General features: G+C 37.8%; 3 protein-coding genes across 4 annotated transcripts; 1 reads left to right on the top strand and 2 right to left on the bottom strand.

Annotated features, from left to right (window-relative positions):
* The first annotated feature begins 1,340 nt into the window (after positions 1–1,340).
* On the top strand, positions 1,341–8,680 carry LOC136676312 (peroxisomal membrane protein 2-like). Its single transcript, XM_066653211.1, has 5 exons — positions 1,341–1,533; positions 2,720–2,842; positions 5,210–5,372; positions 6,928–7,047; positions 7,449–8,680. The coding sequence occupies exons 1-5, from the start codon at positions 1,424–1,426 to the stop codon at positions 7,515–7,517; spliced, it is 585 nt and encodes a 194-aa protein (XP_066509308.1). The 5' UTR covers positions 1,341–1,423; the 3' UTR covers positions 7,518–8,680.
* Positions 8,681–9,764: 1,084 nt separating this feature from the next.
* LOC136676313 (uncharacterized) lies at positions 9,765–12,877 on the bottom strand. The gene is made up of 3 exons (XM_066653212.1): positions 12,835–12,877; positions 11,968–12,254; positions 9,765–10,885 (listed from the first exon to the last, which is right to left on the bottom strand). The coding sequence occupies exons 2-3, from the start codon at positions 12,232–12,234 to the stop codon at positions 10,688–10,690; spliced, it is 465 nt and encodes a 154-aa protein (XP_066509309.1). The 5' UTR covers positions 12,235–12,254; positions 12,835–12,877; the 3' UTR covers positions 9,765–10,687.
* Positions 12,878–17,415: 4,538 nt separating this feature from the next.
* LOC136676314 (uncharacterized) lies at positions 17,416–22,109 on the bottom strand. Of its 2 annotated transcripts, XM_066653213.1 has the most exons (3): positions 21,212–22,109; positions 19,713–19,999; positions 17,416–18,402 (listed from the first exon to the last, which is right to left on the bottom strand). In XM_066653213.1, exons 2-3 carry the CDS (start codon positions 19,977–19,979, stop codon positions 18,205–18,207), a joined length of 465 nt encoding a protein of 154 aa, XP_066509310.1. In that variant the 5' UTR covers positions 19,980–19,999; positions 21,212–22,109; the 3' UTR covers positions 17,416–18,204. The 2 variants fall into 2 exon arrangements, with proteins under 2 accessions (XP_066509310.1, XP_066509311.1); XM_066653214.1 differs by lacking the exon at positions 21,212–22,109 and having other exon boundaries at positions 19,713–21,198.
* Positions 22,110–22,128: the final 19 nt, after the last annotated feature.

Genomic DNA, 22,128 nt, shown 5'->3' on the forward strand with positions numbered 1-22,128 from the left:
CTATTGCCCTCCATGTAACACTCTGCCACAAATAGCTTCTAAAAATCAAATCAGTTTTTAGGCATTAACAAAGACTTGGGCAGTCTACTCAATTTATTTTACGGGAGAATGTCTGGTTCTATTAATATTTCTATGATTTAAATTTCTCCAGAACAGAGCATTTCACACCAAAAACCCAGTAACATCTCAACATATACAACAAAGAATTTATACAAAATCTGTGTGTGGAATTTCTCTTTTCTTCTCTGAGAAGATGAGAGAAACCTAGGACTGTTTAATTGTTAAAACTCTTAGGCCCAGAATTATGTTGACTACTAAAATACCAAACAAACCTCTTTAACTGACCTTTCCAGTAGTCTGGTCAGTGCAGGAGATAGTAGCCCACTGCCAGGTGTGCCCATGTGTAGTACTCTTGCAGGAAAAATGACCTTGTATGATAATTGTATGCTAAGCCATTTGCACTGAGATATATTTTTATGATGACCTATTGCTATGTGTATGATTGTAAGAATGAATTTTGAATGTTTTCTCATATTTAAATGATGCTAAATAAATTTCTGCAACTGTAAGCGGTCCATGTCTTGCTGTATCTTTTTTTGAGGAGAGTATATCCTCATTGCTCCCTAGCATTTCATACAGAAGTATATTATTTCATAAAAATAATATCTGTCAATGTCCATCCTGCTGGTGAAATGGGCACTAGACGTATAACAGAAAGAGGATACACCACAAAGTGGGCTTACTACAAAGATATAGCTTTGTTCTTTTGACCTAAGATGATGTTAATGATCAGGGCTGGGTCCTATATATATATATTCTTAACTGGTAGAGTGGGCATCACACTGAACACTCTCTCTTCCTTTGAAGGTGAAGATGTTTAGATGTTCTGGATGTTTTGCAGATACAACTTGTGCATGAAGACTAAAAATTTTCCGTAAGTGTGAATGTGCGAGTGTGTGTTGCCCTGTGAAGGACTGGCGCCCCCTCCAGGGTGTATTCTCGCCTTGCGCCCAATGATTCCAGGTAGCCTCTGGACCCACCGCGACCCTGAACTGGATAAGCGCTTACAGATATTGAATGAACTTGTGCATGAAATGAAATGAGAACTCTGGGTGGCTGAGTGAGCTACAGTGGTAGAAAGTTAATCCCAGGGCTTTTAGGAACGTAGCAGAACTAATAATTCAGTTTTAAACATGGCAAATGTTTGTATTTGGCCATTATCGCAACAATATTCCAACATCTAGTGCAGCCCTCCCAGAAGAGATTCTTCTGCCTCGTGGGATTACATTTCTCTAGGAAGTGTATAGGGAGCAAGTGAACTATTCGGAACAGACCCACTCTTCATTCACCACCCCTACAACACGTTCTTTTCCTCATATTAAGACCTTGTTCACATGTAGTTTCGTTAAAACGTCAGTTCAAAATGTCAACAAGAAGTGTACTCATCAGAGATCCGGCTCAAACCACTAAACTCCTGCAACAATATCTGATTTTATTAAAGAAATATCCGATTATCACCAAATCTGTCACAAGGTCAGTGTCCAGCTTTTGGTTTGCGGTGGATGTTTGTTTTATTATGGGTCTAACCTGAATATTAACACGATTTCCCAATTTTGTAATTCGAATAATGTTATTATGACGTAGTGAAAGCAGTACCAGCCAGTAAGATCGCGAAAACCGAGCTGAAGTCACCAGCTTCTTATTCTAATTCCACCTTAAATGGCACAGGACTTTCATTGTAACGGCTGCACGACTTAAGGTGGAACCAGAAACTTGAGTTCAAATTCATAATCAGTATAATACATGCATAGGTAACAGGCGTTGCAGTTACTTAATTATCAAATTCTGTGTGGTTATAAGGACAGCTCGGGCTGATTGATTGAAAGTTAATTTCCTTAGCTAATGTTACTCATGGGCAGGTTATAGATTTTGGTGCGGGGCTGTGGTGATTTGATGACACTCGGTCATGAGAGCACTGTACTGATGTTGGACGACTTGTTCTTCGTCCAATGCGCAACTCTCGAGCTCTTTATAAAGATTTGCTCAAACATTATATTGTTTTTGGGGAAACAGGCCAGTGTTTCACCAACGGGTTAAAAGCCAATCCACTTGGGGGTAGACGCTCAACCACAGGGTGATTGGCCCAAAAACAAAAAGCTTTCAAAGTTTAAAAACAGCACAAGTTGAGTTTTTTTTTTTGTTATTTTTTATTTTTTTAATTATCATTGTAAAATATCAAAAAAATAACAAAAAGCATTTGCTGTGTTGAGCAGCATGTAGCAAGATAAAAAAAATAATAACTTTACACCTTGAGACTTTATTCTGGTCCCAAACGAACACTTTAACTGTCTAATATCTCCCTTTTTTTTAGAAATAATATATTTTGTTACATTACATATAACTGCAGGCCATGTGACTATAATATGGTTATATTTCGAGTTGATATGCTTAGTGAACAGTGAGATATATAACAGTGAGATCATACAATTCCTATAAAGTTAAAAATGTCTTTTAAAATTACCTCCATGCCTGTACATTTAACTTTATTTTCACAAAAAAAAAGTGAACTTAAAATACTTCTCTGCACATCACCTGTGGATTTCAAACAATACACCTTTTTAATTAAAATAAATAAATAAAATAAACTCTAGATGGACAGGTGTCCAAAATCATTTGGTCATTTGGTTTACCGTGACATGCCCTTCTGTTCTGTTTGCAGTGGTGTTCTATCAGCACTCGGGAACCTCCTCTCTCAAGCTTTAGAGTCAAAGAGAAATCTTAAAAAAGGCCGCCCAACAAAAGAAGTGGATCTTCATGGACCAATCCGCTTTGCGATATATGGGTATAGTGATCAGTGGCATTATAATATATATATATATATAGTGATCTGTCATTTATTTTTATTTTTTGCGGGCTGTGGTCAGAGCAACTCAAGGCTTCTTCACTTGGACTGTTCTTCCCCACTCTCAACCTTCACAGAGCTACTGTCAAGGACAGCACCTTAGATTAACAGATAGAGTCAGAATTAAACATTAAAATGTGGTTTATACAATGTTTTCTGTGAGTGTGGATCAAAGCGATGTGTAAATTGTGCCAAGTTCTGTCTGTTTCAGTTCAAAACGTGCTGTGGGATCCACTCAGTTGACTTTCTCTCTCACACTGGGTACAGAAAGGCTGGTCAGCCAGACAGCTTTGGAACCATACTCTGAAAACAATTTTGGATATTTAACAGCAAGGTGTTCTCCATGTTGCATGACTGTGAAAAGAAAGGTTTTTCTTTAGAAGAATCTGAGTAATCTCTAAGCCATTCTAGACCAAAATCTCCTTGCACTACCCTCTCAGGAACAAAGGTATGGTAGAGGTACATTATTGGTCACTAAAGGTACACGGTTTAAATGTACTTTAAAAAGGTACAACAGTGGTTTTAAAATCCAGGGTTTTTCCTTAGAAAAAGGAAAAGAAGGATAAAGAAATGTTTGTAATATTTCATTATAGAGCTCTGAATAATAAATAAAAATAATGTAATTCCTGGAGATTAAATAGAAAGTATGAAATCAACACAACTTAAAAATCTACAAAATAATAGAATAAGGTACAAATGTGTTCCCTAATTAAAGGTACAGAATATGTTGTCTTGAGGGTACCACCACAGTGACAGTTTTTCTAAGTGTACTGAACCTATTTTTTCCCATCATCATGCAACATAATCAAAGATACTGTTATGGAATCATCTTTAAATCTTAATTTAAATTATTCCAAAGTATGGTTCAAGGCCTGCCTTTGTGAGCTAGTGAAGATAAGTCTCAAACTGTCAAAGAGAACACATTGAGTCACTCTGAAAACAGCCCCAGAAAATAAACAGACCACATTCTTATTAAAATTTCTTTGCTAATTATTTTCTGTTTTTAAATCCTAAATCTGTTCCTCTACCATTTTTTAATTCAGAGTAAAAACCGGATAACAACGCTCCTCCTGTTTTTCGTTTTCTCATTTCAAAACGAAAATCATCAAATTGTATCCACCCTGGGCGACTTCCCATGTCTCCTATGCCTGTATCCGCCACTTGGAGGCAGCCATGTTTAACTAGCTTTCCTACAGGATCTCTGATAAGGTCTCATCATTGGATGAAATGACTGTTTGCTCTTTTAAATGTGCAGCAACTAGTGATGGGAATTTCGGCTGTTTTTGGGGAGCCGGTTCTTTTGGCTCGGCTCTTCATAAAGAGTCGGCTCTTTCGGCTCCTAAATGGCTCTTTGTTTTACCACTTATTTCCACTGGTACAGAACCATATTACCTACATTTTACATGACTATATGGACAAAATATTATTGTTCAATATTAAAAATAATAAATAGTGTTGCAATGGCCAATTGTTTTTATGGCTGTCTTGTAATAACTCACTGATTGCACTCACACATTCAATTGTATAAATTTTTATGTATTTTTATTTAAACACCTTAATAAAAAATCACTTGTAAACTCTGAAATACAGCCAATGGAACCCAAAAGGTAGGTATTACAAAAGAGCTTATAAAATTAAATAATCATCCGTTTCTGGGTAATAAAATAAACAAATAATCTGCAAAGTGCAAAACAGCAGCATTCAACGGTAGTGATTAACCCCTAAACAACCACAACTGTCGACAAACATTTAACTGATTTAACATTTTCTTCAACTATTTTTTGGAAGGCAGCTTGGCATTTTTCTCCCTCCAGCTCTCCCTTTTTACTTTCCTCCTGTTTGTCATGTGCGAGCACTGCACACACCACCAAGCAGGGAGGGGAGGGGAGGATGCCACCCCCGCTTGGTGGTATAACCCTTCGCTGATTGGTACCTTTGCTTTTTGTTCTCTGATTGGTTGAATGACAAGCCTTGGAAAAAAATGGCTCGGTCTTAGACAGGAACCGGCTCTCATCGTTCACTTACAAGAGCCGGCTCTTTGAACCGGTTCATTCGCGACCGACACATCACTAGCTGCAACATTTAAACGTTTGCAGACTATAAACCCTGCGACCATGTGGTGTCTGGCACAAAACATTTGAAGTGTTCAGCTACTCCTCACTGTGCTGAAATTAAATTAAAATTGGACCAACAGTTAGGCTTCAAAATCTCATTCCACAGAATTTGACTGAAAATAAAGAATGTTTTTTCTTCAACCCAGTTACCAGTTTTGAAGATATCAGTGTCTGTGTTCTGTGGTGTTTCCAGGCTGGTGGTCACAGGGCCGATCAGTCATTATTTCTACCAGTTGCTGGAGGCTGTGTGTCCGTCCTCTGAGTCGAATTTTGTTCTGAAGCGGCTGTTTTTGGAGCGGCTGATCTTTGCTCCCGCCTTTCTCCTTCTTTTCTTCACAGTGATGAATGCTCTGGAGGTAAAAAAAAAAGACCCTGAAGCACATACAATTCACTGAAGACATTTTAAAGCCCAATTCCTTAAAGGCGACATATTATACCCCCTTGTCCACATGTTAGTGCAGTTCCTTAGGGTCTTAGCGAAATATCTGCTACATACTAATTGCCCTGTCTTAAACAGTCCTGTCCACAGTGGCTGGTTTAAACTCAGTTTGAGAATGAGCCTTGTCGTGGGAAAACAATTTTATTACTTTGTGTTTGTTGACAAATATCCTTAAATGATGATTAGTTAAATTAGCATACTCATTGTGTGAAATCCTGTACCCTATATGCATTTATATGAATGACTAACCAGCATTTACATTATGTATTACTTACACATGTAGTTAAACATTTTTGCTTGATCCTGCACCACTAACTCATATGATAATTACTCCTAAAGACATATTATAAGCTAACTTCACTATATGGCATGATAACTTGATATTTACACATTTTTAATTCTTAACGTCTAACCTTGAACAGATGTGCACTCCAGGATTGTAACACACTGACATCATAGTGTTGGTCAGTACTGATCAACGCGCTGATCTGTAGCTTCTGTTTGTGGCCTTGAAGTGCATTTCTGACTCCCTAAATTTTAGTTTCTCTGGAAAAGAGGGCTGGGAAGAGAGGCCCATTGTCAGCCTGGCCAGATAATGAATGTCTTCAGGGTCACAACAGGCACCTGAATCTTGCACTTGAAGAGCTGAGTACTAACACGTGAAATTATGCATATTAATATACGCTAATCAGCCAGAAAACGTCTCACCACCAGGATATACGTCATCTGGGGTATAACTGTTGGAGTCAGATGGGGGAGAGGTCAGATCTTCACTTGGGAGGGGTATCACACTGTTCTCAATGTGTTAGTTCTCCTGGATCCAGTATTGTTAAATAAATACTTTGATTTGCTTTGAACTTCACTCGACTGGTGTCTGCGACTCTCTCGTGACGGACACGCCTCCCCCGAAGAGGGAGGGTGTAGTTTGGACCTTTTTGTTATTATCTCATAAGCTGGTAAATTTTAAATACTCTGAGAACGGTCCAAAGAACATTTTTATCTTCAGTATACATGCATTAACTCATACGTACATATATACCTACTCAGTCACTCAGTTAGGAACTGCATGACAAAGGAGATACTGTTATGCTTTGCCTCTGTGAAACTTGGTGTCACTGTTCTAGGTTGTAAATGTCCCCAGTTTTTACAATCAATACATTACCAAACCATTGTCTTGTATCTACATGCTCTACATATTTAGTTCATTTTTAAAGTAAATTTGAAACTATCACCTTCCGTTAACTGTGTAAAAGTGAATTATTCATTAACCACTTTGCATTATTCTCTGTTAAGTGTAAGTTGTTCAGACATTTTTTAATCAGCTGCTGTGAAATATTCAGTATCTACTAAAAATTATTAATTGTCTATTTTGTATAAGTATACAGCGGAAGAGAGGAATGACACAATGTTAGTATGATTAAAAATATATATTAGCATTAAGCTCCTAGATAACCTGACTCTATTTCCCGCAGGGTAAATCAGTCTCAGATCTTCGGGAAAAAGTTCAGACACGTTACTGGGCGGCACTGAAAATGAACTGGAAAGTTTGGACGCCGTTCCAGTTCATCAACATCAACTATGTTCCTGTGCAGGTGAGGAATATCACAATAAATGGAAAGATATGTGTCCCAGTACCTTACGGAACAGCACTCAGCAGCATAAAATGTTTAATTTGTAGTTATTTTATATGTATTAAATATTAGCTTGCTCCTTTATGAACCAACTGTTACTGACACAGATATATCAGATTCTTTGGTGGTAAAAAATTACTTATATTTCCTCTGAGTAATGTAGTGTATGGTGGTGATGATCAGTGATTTAATCACTGCATAATTACAATTTGTGTTTTGTAAGATTTGATTTGGTTTGACCTACTCTGACCTACACAGCTTCCTATGTAGGGAATAAGTGGAACACTGGGTATTGGGATACAGTCGTGGAATTGTATCTCATTTTACTTGATTTTACTATATGCATTTCTCTCTCTTTTCAGTTTCGAGTGCTGTTTGCAAACTTGATCGCACTCTTCTGGTATGCCTACCTCGCTTCTGTCAGGAAATAAGAATATAGGAGGGAAATCTAGGTTTACACTCTAAAACCAGAAACATCTGAGAAAACTCACAAATCAAGTTGTCTTTATGAAGCTTCAGCACATTTTTGTTCTGCTCGGCTGCTAATAGAATATATTGCGATCTTTATTGAAAAGAGAAACTTTACTTGCCAATTTTACCCAAAACAACTTCCAGTCTAGTCAAGTCAGAGTTGTGACTAGGTACCGTTCCCATGCAGGAAATCAAACTAAACCATTCAACTGCAATCTTAATTCATTTATTTAAGTAATACCTGTTGAGAACAGTGTGTTTTCAGAAGATTGTCAGTGGTATCATCATCCTCTTAGTACATTGCTGGTTGTATAGCTTATGGTGCTTTTCCACTGCATGGGTCCAGCTCTACATGATTCGAAAACTTACCCAGTTCCAAGGACCAGGTACCAGATTTGGCCAGTGGAAAAGCAAAAGAGCCGTCCTCCACGCAATAGACTGGGGTTTAAATCCCCACTATGGTAAAGACATTATGCTCTAAATATTTAGCGCTACATGCAGACATTGCAGAAAAGCTAATGTCTGCAAATGCTTTATTTGTGATGTTGATTGTGTTGTTCCTTTTAAAACAGTGTAATATTTTATTGGCAGACTGACATTGGAAGAACAAACTAATCTAAGTTGTTGATCAAATGAACTTTACGCAAAGGATATCAATAAAAGCAGATGTTTAGAAAGATCACAGATATAAATGCATCAGGTCTAGATATTTTCAATAGTTTTCTCAGCAATTCTAAAGTGTAGACCAAGATTTAGAGAGTAGGTCAGAACTAATTAAGCCAGTTTGTGCCTTTAAACACATACTAAGTCACTGCCTTCGGAAACGGAATCGAATAATATCCTCATCTATGGAAGATCACTATAAATATTTGAAATGAATTTTTTTTTTTACTTCAGTAATGTGCCTCCTATGAATTTTTTTTTTTCAAATAAAGTGCTACTCTGGGAGAAATAATTTTAACGGTTAATTACCTTTCTAAAGCTGTATGTAGCATTGCACAACAGTTTATTTTGTACGTTTCCTGATGATAAACTATTACAGTATGTCAAATGTGTAAATCTTTTAATAAAAATTAATAATAATTTATTTGATATTTAATGGAACTATTTTCATGTTTTTACTGAAAATATTAAACTCAGATCAGAGTTTACCACCACTCTGTATTATGAATCATTCATTACAACTGCAGTATTATGAAATTATTCAGTATCTTGTAATGATTAATTAGACAGTAATTAAAACTTCACAATCATTTAGTGTCTGTTATTTACTAATCAGATGGTATTAATAATTCAGTAATTTGTACTGCATTTTTAGCACCTTGTGAAAAATATTTAACATCCTAGAATTATTCAGCACTACTATGAATTTCTCAATTACAATATTATATACAGTATTGTCAATTATTAATCATTTACTATGAATTATTCAGTGACTCCTGTGAACTCTTTTGGTGTGTGTTTAACACCTTAAGAGACTGGTGGATGATGAAATACTGAACACTTGTATGAAACTTTATATTCACTCTGTGTCCTCAAGGTTATTTTTAGTTTCTTTTCTTTCAAAAGACCAGGTGTTTGTCCTGCTCAGTTACACAATAATAAAAAAGTCCCCTGAAGAATGCACCCATCCCAAAGGTTGTAGAACATTCTTTCTAAAGAAGGTTTTCAGATTCTTTAAGGTTCACCCACTGTGAACAGAGGTGTTTGGTCCATCCCCTTAGAAAAGATTGATATGATGCTCTGGGGCAGCTTAGTAACCCCCTTTTGCTTTGATAACAGCTTTGCACACTCTTGGTGTTCTCTCAGTCAGCTTTATGAGGCCGTCACCTGGAATGGTTTTCAGTGAACAGCTGTGGAGAACTGCTCGCCTACTACACAGTTCTATACAGTGAATAGCCCTATTCCACTACCGACTAATGAGAAGGTGTGTCCTAACTTTTGACTGGTACTGTAGTTTATTCTGTATACTTTGCATAACATCTTAAAATGCTTGGAGAAGAAAACCACTGACCAATTCATGCTACACACACTGAGAGAGAGAGAGAGAGAGAGATAAATAGATAGATAGATAGATAGATAGATAGATAGATAGTTAGATAGATAGATAGATTACTTTTGGGACTCTTGGCTGTGGCATCAAAGGTTCCAATTTGCAATGACATGACAAGTATTTGACAAATAACTGCTTAAAGTCAAGAGTTGGAACAAATTTATTTATTAAAAGGAACTATGAAGAAATTCTAGGATCTATATTTGCAACACAGGCAGTATATATTTTTTAAAGATGTGTTCTTAAGGCTAAGATTAACTAATAATGACAATGTTGCACATACTCATAATAATAAACAAAATTTACTTAAACAAAGCATCATTTGAAAATCATAAGAACTCACAAAGCAGGGCTTCTGTGCTTTACAATAATTACTCGAAAGTATATTCTGACATTAAACCAATAGATAAAATTAATTAAACAATAAATTATACTAATAATGTACAAAATTATCAATAAATAAAATACAAGATGCTGGTGCATCAAAAAAAAACTTTTTTTGAACCAAACTTATTAATAATACTTCTAAAAGATTTATAATCTTTAAAAAAAGAAAAAAAAAAGTAAATGCAGAAACATTACAAAAGAAGCCAATCTGCTGCATGTATTTCAACCTTGAGGAAGTCAACATGGAATGAAAAATCTGAACAGGCATAGTAGAATGTATAATTAACTTAAGTGAAAATGTAACTGCTACAATATTTATGGTTAATAATGCACTTTTATATGGAATGGTAAATCTGAAATAGAAGCAGGCATGTAATGTGGAATGTAGCATTCATATAAGTGAAAATGTAACTGCTGCAAACTTATTTTAATTTTTGTAATTTCTAGGGCATAACATAATTATTTAAACACTGTACAATATTAAAATATAACATTGGATTATTTATTATTTTGCACATTATTTTTGCATTACATTGTTGGTCTAAATTCTAACATAACTAGAATTTAGTTAGACAAGTTAGACACATAACTACTACCTTATTGTGTCTGACACTCGCAAAAACAGTCCATTTTAAGATCCCTGGCTAACAGCAGATGTCCTCCTTTGTGGTGTCAAGTGGTTTTGTTTCTTTATCCTCCTCTAAGACGAAGAGTCATGTGAATGGTGCTGCCTTTTTCGATGTTGTACTCTTTCAGCTTCTTCCCAGTTTCCAGTTGTTTTCCACTGAAGATGAGCCTCTGTTGGTCAATAGGGGTGTGTTCTTTGTTGTAGATCTTCCTCTGAAGCTCATCCACTGTCTCCTCCTCTGTCACATCATATGTTTTCACCTATATAAGAGAACATACATTTTCATTTTTCTGTTTCAGTTTCAGGTATTTTCATTTATAATCATCAACTGTGCTTACACTGATGAAAACCTCTTTACATTCAGTTGCACTTAAACATTTATATATTTTTATATATTTATATTGTGCCTTTTCTTGTAAAGTTACCATTTCCAAGGCTATGGAAACTTTTTTTTGACAGGAACAGTTAGATGAAATAAATTATTTACAGTACCATAGGGCCACCACAGAGCGATGACAACACAATCTGTGTAGAAACTGATTAGACACTGTCTCTGACTTAAGATCTAGAAAGTGGACCTACTGGGTAAGTATCAAAACCAACACACATTAATACATCAGTGTCACCACGTCAGTGTCTCTGCAGCTAATCTGTCTTTTTGACCGATTTTGGTACGATTTTTTCGTATGCGACACATTTCCAGTGTCGGAGCCGAATTTGATAGTCGGGGGCTAGTAACGGTCGTGTAGTGTGACGTAATGAAAGATCTGCGATGTCTGGGACGCCCCGTGAGAATGTTCTAGAAAGTCTAGCATGTTCGAATTTGTTTTCTCTCTTCGCCTATAGTCTGACGTATTTACAGCGTGTTCCTTGGCAATGACCAATAGGAGGACAGAGCGCTGTGTGGCGCGCATATGTAAACACAGAGAAGAGAAAAGAGGGCGGCAGCTACTGCAGCTGTCAGAGAATCGAAACTGAGGAAATGTTAATTTGACAAAAACTTGACATGTTAATAAATTAACTCAAGGTCTCTTTGCAGGACACAGACTATTCTCTCCACAATTATGTTTTCTTCTACTTCTTTTTGGAACACAAAACCGCCAGTAACACACAGCGCTTTTGTAGCTGTGATTTACATTTTCTTGACCCGCCTCCCAGAGAACCTCTGTCCCCGAGAATGGTCCGTGTCCATCGTGTAGTGTTGCCAGTCTCCCGACAGAGACACAGCATGAATTAATAGCGCTAATCTGACATCCTGAACGTCGTGAAACACAAACATATCTTGTAGTCTGATTCAGGCATTATTGTTATTGCTGATTGCTTTTGTTCGCTCTAAACTCACCTGGCCTTTCTCGTTTTTGACGAAAACCTGGAAAGACGAGAGGATCAGCGCCATGATGTTCGAGCCCGATCTCAGGCTGTAGCTGCTGAGTGCATTGTCCTCGCCCTCGAGGATCACGGGCTGTTCGTTGTTGGTAAAGAGCCGCGCGCGCGACGGGGACACGTCGAAGCTCTGCGCCACCGCGCGCCTGAGGTCACCCACAGTGGCAGCCGCACTCAGGCTCACGCTGCGGGAATCTCCGCCCAAGAGCGTCACAGTCAGATCCATAGGTTTAACGGGTAGATGACCTGCGCGAGAGAGAATGGAGTATTATTCACTACTGAAGAAAACTTCAAAATCAGCGCTCAGTCCAGAGTCCATAAATATAATGTGGGCACATTTAACACTGGATTATTGGGGGTTTCCAGGTATAAACGTTTGGACACATGCTAATTCAACATTTCTGCAGGAAATCTAGGGTATTAAGTGGAAGTTTGTTGCCACATTTCAGCATCATATCTATCACCTTATGTTTAGTCGGGAGTTCAGGATAAAATCTCATCCTAAATTTACCAAATGAAGTTGTATCATAACAGAGAAAACAGTTCCACTGATCCCCAGGACAGTGATGGGAGAATTCATAATAGTGTATGTTTAGAAGTGAGTATAGTGATTTTAACTTCCTGTGCTGCTGTGTTAGAGCCTCTCATTGCATTATAAGCCTTTCTGTGAAAATTGTACATCTGCCTACAGTGAGGGCACTTTACAGTTATTAAATTCACTTATTCTAAAGCCTATCCACAACACTTTGGAGATATACCACAGAATTTTAAGTCGTTTAACAGAGCCATTAATATGATCTAAAATCAGATGAAATTTGTAGCTTACCTGAATTAATGCTGTCTTGAGAGTTTTGAACAACACTCTTCCTTCAAGCTAATGAATTAGTCCTCTCTCCACATCAGGAACTTATATTTAACTACTATGCCACGCCCCTCCACAGTGCCACCCAATAGGACCTAGTTTTCGTTTATCATCCTCTTAGTTCAGTTTCGGTTTCCTTTCCGTGCTGGACAGTGACGTCACAGTCAAAACAGTGGCCCAAATAAATAAAATTAACAGAAAAAATAACTATTTTTAAGTTTTAAAATGAATTATAATACATTGAAATATCATTTTGACTGTTGTGCCACTTAAATTAATCCCAGAGGTTTTGAATGGATCTCCAACAAAGTCCTGCTGCAGCACAGCAGAAAGCTGGCAGAAGGTGGTGGCTTTATATATCTCAGATGAACACTTGAGCATGGTGAATGTTCTGGACATACTTTTGTGTGGAAGTTAATTTTGTGCATAATTAGAGTTCTCAGTCCACAGTGAGTGCACTTTAATGTAGAGGACATCTCCACAAATTTTTGTACCTAAAGTAAATGTGTTAGTTTTCTTGATTCCAAACTGTTAACCGTTACTGTATATCCATGTATATTTAGCACAAAGGCTGCATCCTGTGCTTTAGGCTGAACTCATCAATAAACAATGGTCAACAGTAAAAAGTAAAATGAGTTTCTGTTTCCAGTGGCTGGAGAAAGGAAAGGGAAATACCAGTTGATAAAGGGAGTAAAAAAAAGTGTTGATCAGATGATGGGGAATTCCAGCTGTAAATATCTACGTCACACATTCCTGAAGGAGGGCAGGTTGTGTTAGGCAGCATGTTCTCATGTATTTGTTTTGGACCAGAGGTGGGTAGAGTAAACAAAAATTGTAAAAAGTAAGAGTATTGTTACTTTACAATAATATGACTCAAGTAAAAGTAAAACGTAGTCACCCAATTAATTACCTTAGTATAAGTAAAAAGCACTAAATGAAAAAACTACTCAAGTACTGAGTAACCTCTTTGATTAATAATCAGGACATACAGGATACACCTGAATGCGCAAAAATATAAAACAGCATGGAACAAATTTAGAGCTGGACAATATCTCGTAAAACAACTAAAACAATATTAAATTAAATCTTTACAAAGTAACGTACATTAAATTCAGACAAAATAACTTAATAACAAAACAATGGGCTCAATAGGTATAGGTTACAAAGAATAAGAACAAGAAGAAAAAGGCAGTCTGGACATAAGTGTGTTTGTGTGTGTAGTTCTCTGTATTTACTTGTTCACTAACAAAACAATGGGCTCAATAGGCAGAGATTACGTTGTCTCTGCCATAGTACTGTGCTTCTGTGCTCTTTTCTGCCTGGAGGATTTTGTGTGTGATCATGTGACAGCTTGGCTCTGTTTGATTGGTGAAACAGAATCAAACGTCACTAGTGTCTACAAACCGGATTCCAAAAAAGTTGGGACACTAAACAAATTGTGAATAAAAACTGAATGCAATGATGTGGAGATGGTAAATGTCAATATTTTATTCGTAATAGAACATAGATGACACATCAAAAGTTTAATCTGAGTAAATGTAACATTTTAAAGGAAAAATATGTTGATTCGAAATTTCACAGTGTCAACAAATCCCAAAAAAGTTGGGACAAGTAGCAATAAGTAGCTGGAAACAGGACATTGAGCATATAACAAACAGCTGGAAGACCAATTAACACTAATTAGGTCAATTGACAACATGATTGGGTATAAAAAGAGCTTCTCAGAGTGTCAGTGTCTCTCTGAAGCCAAGATGGTAAGAGGATCACCAATTCCACCATTGTTGTGCAGAAAGATAGTGCAGCAATACCAGAATGGTGTTACCCAGCGTAAAATAGCAAGGACTTTTAAGTTATCATCATCAACCGTGCATAACATCATCAAAAGATTCAGAGAATCTGGAACAATTGCTGTGCGTAAGGGTCAAGGCCATAAAACTCTACTGGATGCTTGTGATCTCCGGGCCCTTAAACTGCACCTCAAACAGGAACGCCACTGTCAAGGAAATAACAGAATGGGCTCAGGAATACTTCCAGAAAGCATTGTCAGTGAACACAATCCACCGTGCCATCCGCCGTTGCCAGCTGAATCTCTACAGTGCAAAGAGGAAGCCATTTCTTACCAAGCTCCACAAGCTCAGACATTTTCACTGAGCCAGGGGTCTTTTAAAATGGAGTGTGGCAAAATGGAAGACTGCTCTGTGGTCAGATGAGTCACGATTTGAAGTTCTTTATGGAACACTGGGACGCCGTGTCATCCGGACCAGAGAGGACAAGGATAACCGAAGTTGTTATCAACTCTCCTTTCAGAAGCCTGCATCACTGATGGTATGGAGTTGCATGAGTGCTTGTGGCATGGGCAGCTTTCATGTCTGGAAAGGCACCATTAATGCAGAGAACTATGTTCAGGTTCTAGAACAACATATGCTCCCATCTAGACGTCATCTCTTCATCATAAAGAGGAAGGTGTGACAAAGAAGGCCCAAGACGATTGAACAGTTAGAGGCCTGTATTAGACATGAATGGGAGAGCACTCCACTTGAGAAACTGGTCTCCTCTGTCCCCAGACGTCTGTTGAGTGTTGTAAAAAGGGGGGATGCCACAAAGTGGTAAAAAATGGCCTTGTCCCAACTTTTTGGGGATTTGTTGATGCCATGAAATTTTGAAACAACATATTTTTCCCTTAAAATGATACATTCTCTCAGTTTAAACTTTTGATCTGTGATTTCTGTTCTATTCTTAATAAAATATTAGATGTTGGCACCTCCACGTCATTGCATTCAGTTTTTATTCACAATTTGTTTAGTGTCCCAACTTTTTTGGAATCGGGTTTGTACATTTGATTGGTGAGATGCAGTCATTTGACAGAGGCTGTTTCTTAAAACAAAGAGTGTCAAGTTCGACCTGCCGTACTTGGTAGTACAAACTTGGTGAGTTCATCTCAAGAGTACAAACTCCAGAGGACGCTGTGGTCATTATGTAGTTGGAACACCGGCATACTTGATGAGTCACCAGTCATTTCTCAATATGTGTTCTTGGGAAACGCCATCAGTCGCAGCCCAAGCACTGTTCCGTTTAAAAGTCTACATCTAGGCAAGTACAAATACCCGAATGTGTTCTTGCTCCGCCCATAATATCAAGGTTACACTGGGACGTGACTTCTGTAGACTTGAGTGCGTCAGATATCCCAGAATGCATTTCACACCAACTTCAGTGGAATTCATTATTTTGTGCCACAGAGGGATACGTAAGGTCACATGGTTTCATTCCTTTCATAGCTCAGGAGATTGGTGCTGAATGCTTTGCTGGGATACACTATAGCCCTTTTAGAATTTAGGGTAATCATCAATTAAAGAAGAAATTCCCTCATCTATTAATCTCCCTGAACGCTGTAATCAGTTTCATTATATGAATGCATTATCAATATTCATTATTTGATATTACATTTGATAAACCAGTTGTATGATAAAAAAAAACAATCCTTGGTTATTTGTTGGTGTGTGCACCTTTATTTTGTACGGAATTATTACTATATTTTCAGAGCCAAGAACCTACAGCGGGTCAACGAGCATATTAATTCATTAATAATAATTAATTATAGCTAATTCTGCTATACGTAAAGTCATCCAACATGATGACCTACATGTCCAAGCTGAGACTGGACCGGTAAAGACACTACATATTATTTAATGGCTCCCAACCGTGGAGCTTAGCTAAATTAACTAAATAATTAATTATTAATCAAATAATGATTCATTATCACTGACTGCACTACAGAATCATCCCCTCAGAAAAGAATGAAATGAGGCTCTGGAGCAGCTTTGGCTAAAGGGTTATAAGACCCTCACATTAGGCTCTAAAGCAGTGGAACTAAGTTTTATTTAGTGATGGAGCTCCATCTAATAAGTTTGAGATGGGTGAGAGAGCCAGAAATTATAATCGAACATTAGTACCCTACACTGAAATTTTAGATTTCCATATAGTGTATTTTGTAATGTATGACTGTGTGTTGCCCTGTGAAGGACTGGCACCACCTCCAGGGTGTAATTCCGCCTTGCGCCCAATGATTCCAGGTAGGCTCCAGACCCACCACCACCCTGAACTGTTTAAGTGATTACAGACAATAAATGAATGGATATACAGCATGAGTCAAAAGTTGCAGGACACCCTTGTATTTCTTTGATATGCTGCATAACCACCCTTCCATTGGAAAAACTTGCCCTTGATCCAATATGATGGGTTGCAAAATGGCGGCCATGTTCCTGACAACATAAAAGCTAGGACCAATCACCCATTACTTTCTGGTGTATTCAGATAAAAGGGTGTCCTGCGACTTTTGACTAACCCTATACTTTCCACAACATCTTAACATGCTTGGAGAAGAACACTAACTGCCAATCCATGCTACACACACTGAGATAGAAGGAGTACAATTATTTTTTTGGGATTCTTGGCTGTGGAATCACAGGTTCCAATGTGCAATGACATGACAAACAAAAGTATTTGATAAATAACTGCTTAAAATCAAGAGTTGGAGAAAACGTTGGAACTTTTATTAAAGGCAGTCTCAAGGAATTGTTACAGTTTCTATTTGTCACAGACACAATTTGTTTTCTTAACGGTAAGATTTGCTAATAATGGCAATGTTGCACAAACTTCACTTGAACAGAGCTTCAAAAAAGACATATGAACTCAATGCATGTCTACTTCCATTTACAATAATTATTTAAGTGTATATCCTAATATTAAAGGAATAAATAGAATGAATATAAAATAAATTATAATGAGAAAATATAACACTACAAATAAATAAAAGTAAAAGTGGCTGGTGAGATCAATTAGCTTTTTTCTATCAAATTCATTAATATTATTTCTAGCAGTTTAAGCAAATGAAATTAAAAAAAAAAGAAACAAAAGGTATCTGCAGATACAAGTGTGGGTGGGGGGTGAAAAGCTAGAAGACGTTAACTTCGGTTTAAAAATCACACTTTTAATATGGAATGGAAAATCTGAAATAGAAGCAGGCATGTAATGTGGAATGTAGCATTCATACAAGTGAAAATGTAACTGCTGCAAATACTTGAATTTTTGTAATTTCTAGGGCATAAAAATAATTATTTAAACATTGTACAATGTTAAAATATAACATTGTATAATTTATTATATTGCACATTATTTTTGCATTACATTGTTGGTGTAAATTCTAACATTGGGAATACACTTAAGTTAGACACATAACTACTACCTTATTGTGTCTGACACTCGCAAACAGTCCATTTTAAGATCCCTGGCTAACAGCAGATGTCCTCCTTTGTGGTGTCAAGTGGTTTTGTTTCTTTATCCTCCTCTTAGACGGAGGGTCGTGTTGATGATGCTGCCATTCGCAATGTTGTACTCTTTCAGCTTCTTCCCAGTTTCCAGTTGTTTTCCACTGAAGGTGAGCCTCTGCTGGTCAATAGCTGTTTGTTCTTTGTTGTAGATCTTCCTCTGAAGCTCATCCACTGTCTCCTCCTCTGTCACATCATATGTTTTCCTCTACAGAAGAGAAGAAAAAAATACAATTTTCATTTCAGGTGTTCAGGGGTTTCGTGTTCAGATTCAGGTATTTCTACGGTATGAAAATTGCGGGGAGGGGGGGTCTCTTTACTTTCATTTGCATTTAAACTAAAATGCTTTGTGCCTTCTCCTGTAAAGTCAATGTAGTTGATTTGTTTGTTTTTTGACAGGAACATTTAGAAGCAAAGAATCATTTACTGTACCACAGTACCACCACAGAGTGAGTATTATTTGGGTAGTGGATATTTTCGATTGGTGGACCATTCTTAATCCAGCTGTGACACTGAGGTGACACCAACACTGCTGTGTCTGTTTCACTTTAAAGAGCACACACACTAAAGCACAGCCACCTGTGCTTATAATGATCAAACACACAAATCATACCTTCCCTGTCCCTGCGGGGGCCCTGATGATTGAAGAACTAGGTGAAAGGAGACTAAAATGTATGCAAAGCAAACAGATGAGCTACCCTCTGTTACTGTATACCTAAGTGCTCCTGCATGGTCAGTGGAGCTCAGAGAATGGATAGCGAGTATACATACAAGGAGGTGGTCATAGCATTATTGATGATCGATCTAAACTGATTAGCCAAAACAGTTTTTGCACTAATTGTCCATTTTATCAACCTCTCATACAATAGAGGAACACTTGTATTTCAGCAATTACTGAGTGTAGTCCATCTGTTGCTCTGCACTCTGTTGTTCAATGTTTACCACAGGATCCTGCAGAGCATGTATATCTTAGCCGGGTGGACCACTGTCACTGCTGTAGTGACACTGATGTGGTGGCTGTGTGTTCTGCGATGGTATGATTGGATCAGACACAGGATTGCTACTGGAGTTTTTAAACCCCTCAGTGTCTCTGCTGGACTGGAAATAGTCCACCTACGAGATTATGACAATACTGTCTCTGACTTTATGTGTAGAAAGTGGACCAACTAGGTAATTATGTATGTCTAATAAAGTTAAATAGTTGTAGTGCACACCATGCTACACCAGTAAGAGTCATGACATGATTAAAGTAGTAACTAGCTCTTGATGAGGGTGTCTGCCTAATTCTGTAAATGTACAATTTTAGTGTAGAGTACACAGTGAGCTTGCATAGTGTTTGAAAACTCCAGCAGCGCTGCTGTGTCTGAGCCACACATACCAAACTAACAGGCGTTAACACATCAGTGTCACTATGTCAGAGTCTCTACACCACCCAACCTGCTCTGTGGTAGTGCTGTATAGGTTGAAGGAGGTCGTTTTAATGTTATTGTTGGTTGGTTTTGTTCGCTCTAAACTCACTTCGCCTTTCTCGTTCATGACGAAAACCTGCAAAGGCGAGAGGATCCGCGCCATGATCTTCGAATCCGAGCTTAGGCGGTAGCTGCTGAGTGTCTTCTGCTTGTCCTCGAAGGTCACGCGCTGCCCGTTGTCCATGAAGAGCCGCACGCGCGAAGGGGTCACATCGAAGCTCTTCGCCACCTCGCCCCTGAGGTCACCCACAGTGGCAGCCGCACTCAGGTTCACTCTGCAGAATTCTCCGCTCAAGAGCGTCACAGTCAGATCCATAGGTTTAACGGGTAGGTGACCTGCGCGAGAGAGAATGGAGTATTATTCACTACTCAAAACTTAAGAATCAGCGCTCAGCCCAAGATTAAAGAGGAATTCCCTGATTTCTTTATTGTCGTAGTGATTGGAACCAGGCGTCTCATTACAGCATTTAATTTACTCTCCACAGCTACCAGTGACCTAAATACGTCGAGGAGTTTTTCGTGCAACGATGATGCATGTATTGAAAATGTGAACAAATGTTTCTTTAAGAACTATTTTAAAAAAACAACAAAAACAAAACAATGTCTCAGATATTATACAAACTCTTCAGACCAATTTAATGTAATAACTTTGTTAGGAGCTTCTAGAGGAAGAGCTTCACACGTCTGGTTCCATTCACCACAATTTCACATCAAACCCACTTGTTTACAGAACCTCTGTCATTGTTTCTCTGGGCTCAGCACTGCAGAAATTACACTATGACCCTTTGGAGGAAGGTAGGAAACCAACCCACCCTCTCAAACCTCCTCACTGATTTCAGTACAGTGCTGTAAAATTTACACTAGTGGGAGCCACAGAAGCAAAAACCAAAACCTTACCTAGTGTTTCTTTAAAAATGACTTTTAATCAACAGAATTTCCCTTTAATTTTGTGTGACCAGACACATAGTCCATAGAGTGGAGTTCACTTTTATAGTGTTAAGTCATCATCTGAACTGTTAACTGAACACATACAGAGTCCATAAATCTAATGTGGGCACATTTCACACTGGATTATTGGGGGTTTCCAGGTATAAACGTTTGGACACATGCTAATTCAACATTTCTGCAGGAAATCTAGGGTATTAAGTGGAAGTTTGTTGCCACATTTCAACATCACATCTATAACCTTATGTTCAGTGGAGAGTTCAGGATAAAATCTCATCCCAAATTTACCAAATGAAGTTGTATCATAACAGAGAAAACAGTTCCACTGATCCCCAGGACAGTGATGGGAGAATTCATAATTGTGTATGTTTAGAAGTGAGTATAGTGATTTTAACTTCCTGTGCTGCTGTGTTAGAGCCTCTCATTGCATTATAAGGCTTTCTGTGGAGATTGTACATCTGCCTACAGTGAGGGCACTTTACAGTAATTAAATTCACTTATTCTAAAGCCTATCCACAACATTTTGGAGATATACCACAGAATTTTAAGTCGTTTAACAGAGCCATTAATATTATCTAAAATCAGATGAAATTTGTAGCTTACCTGATTTAATGCTGTCTTGAGAGTTTTGAACAACACTCTTCCTTCAAGTTAATGAATTAAAAGTCCTCTCTCTTCATCAGGAACCTATATTTTATCTATTCTGGCCACGCCCCCAACGGCGCCAGCCAATAGGCGCCGCGGAAGCACCGCCCACGGCACGTAGTATTCGTTTATCATCCCATTAGTTCAGTTTCGGTTTCCTTTCCGTGCTGGACAGTGACGTCACAGTCAAAACAGTGGCCCAAATAAATAAGAAACTTAACAGATAAAATAACTATTTTTAAGTTTTAAAATGAATTATATGACATTGAAATACCATTTAGACTGTTGTGTCACTTAAATTAATCCCAGTGGTTTGGAATGGATCTCCAAAACAGTCCTACTGCTCTACAGCTGAAAGCTAGCAGAAGGTGGTGGAAATTAACTCTGTGCATAATTAGTCCACATTGGGTGCACTTTAAGGTAGGGGACGTCTCCACAAATATTTGTACTTGCAGTAAATATGTTAGTTTCCTTGATTGTACTGTAATGTGTTACTGTATTATCCATGAATTATTCAGTTCTAAGGCTGCATTCTGTGTTTTAAGCTGAACCCGAATAAATCATGGTCAACAGTAAAAAGCAAGACAAGTTTCTGTTTCCAGTGGGTGGAGAAAGGAAAGGGAAAAGACACGTAGATAAGGGGGCGGGGGTTGATCAGATGATGGGGAATTCCAGCTGTAAATATTTACGTCACACATTCCTGAAGGAATGCAGGTTGTTTTAGCTTGTTCTTATGTCTTTGTTTAGGACACAACCATGTACTTTTATGTTCCTTCTATTAATATCTGATGGAAATTAGGTGACAATAACTGTTTGTTTTCCTGTTAAATGAAACCTACAGAAGTTCTCTTAATAATTCTTCTCAGCTCATGCCA

This window comes from Hoplias malabaricus, chromosome X2 (genome assembly GCF_029633855.1).
Source record: "Hoplias malabaricus isolate fHopMal1 chromosome X2, fHopMal1.hap1, whole genome shotgun sequence".
In the NCBI taxonomy this organism is placed as follows: domain Eukaryota; kingdom Metazoa; phylum Chordata; class Actinopteri; order Characiformes; family Erythrinidae; genus Hoplias; species Hoplias malabaricus.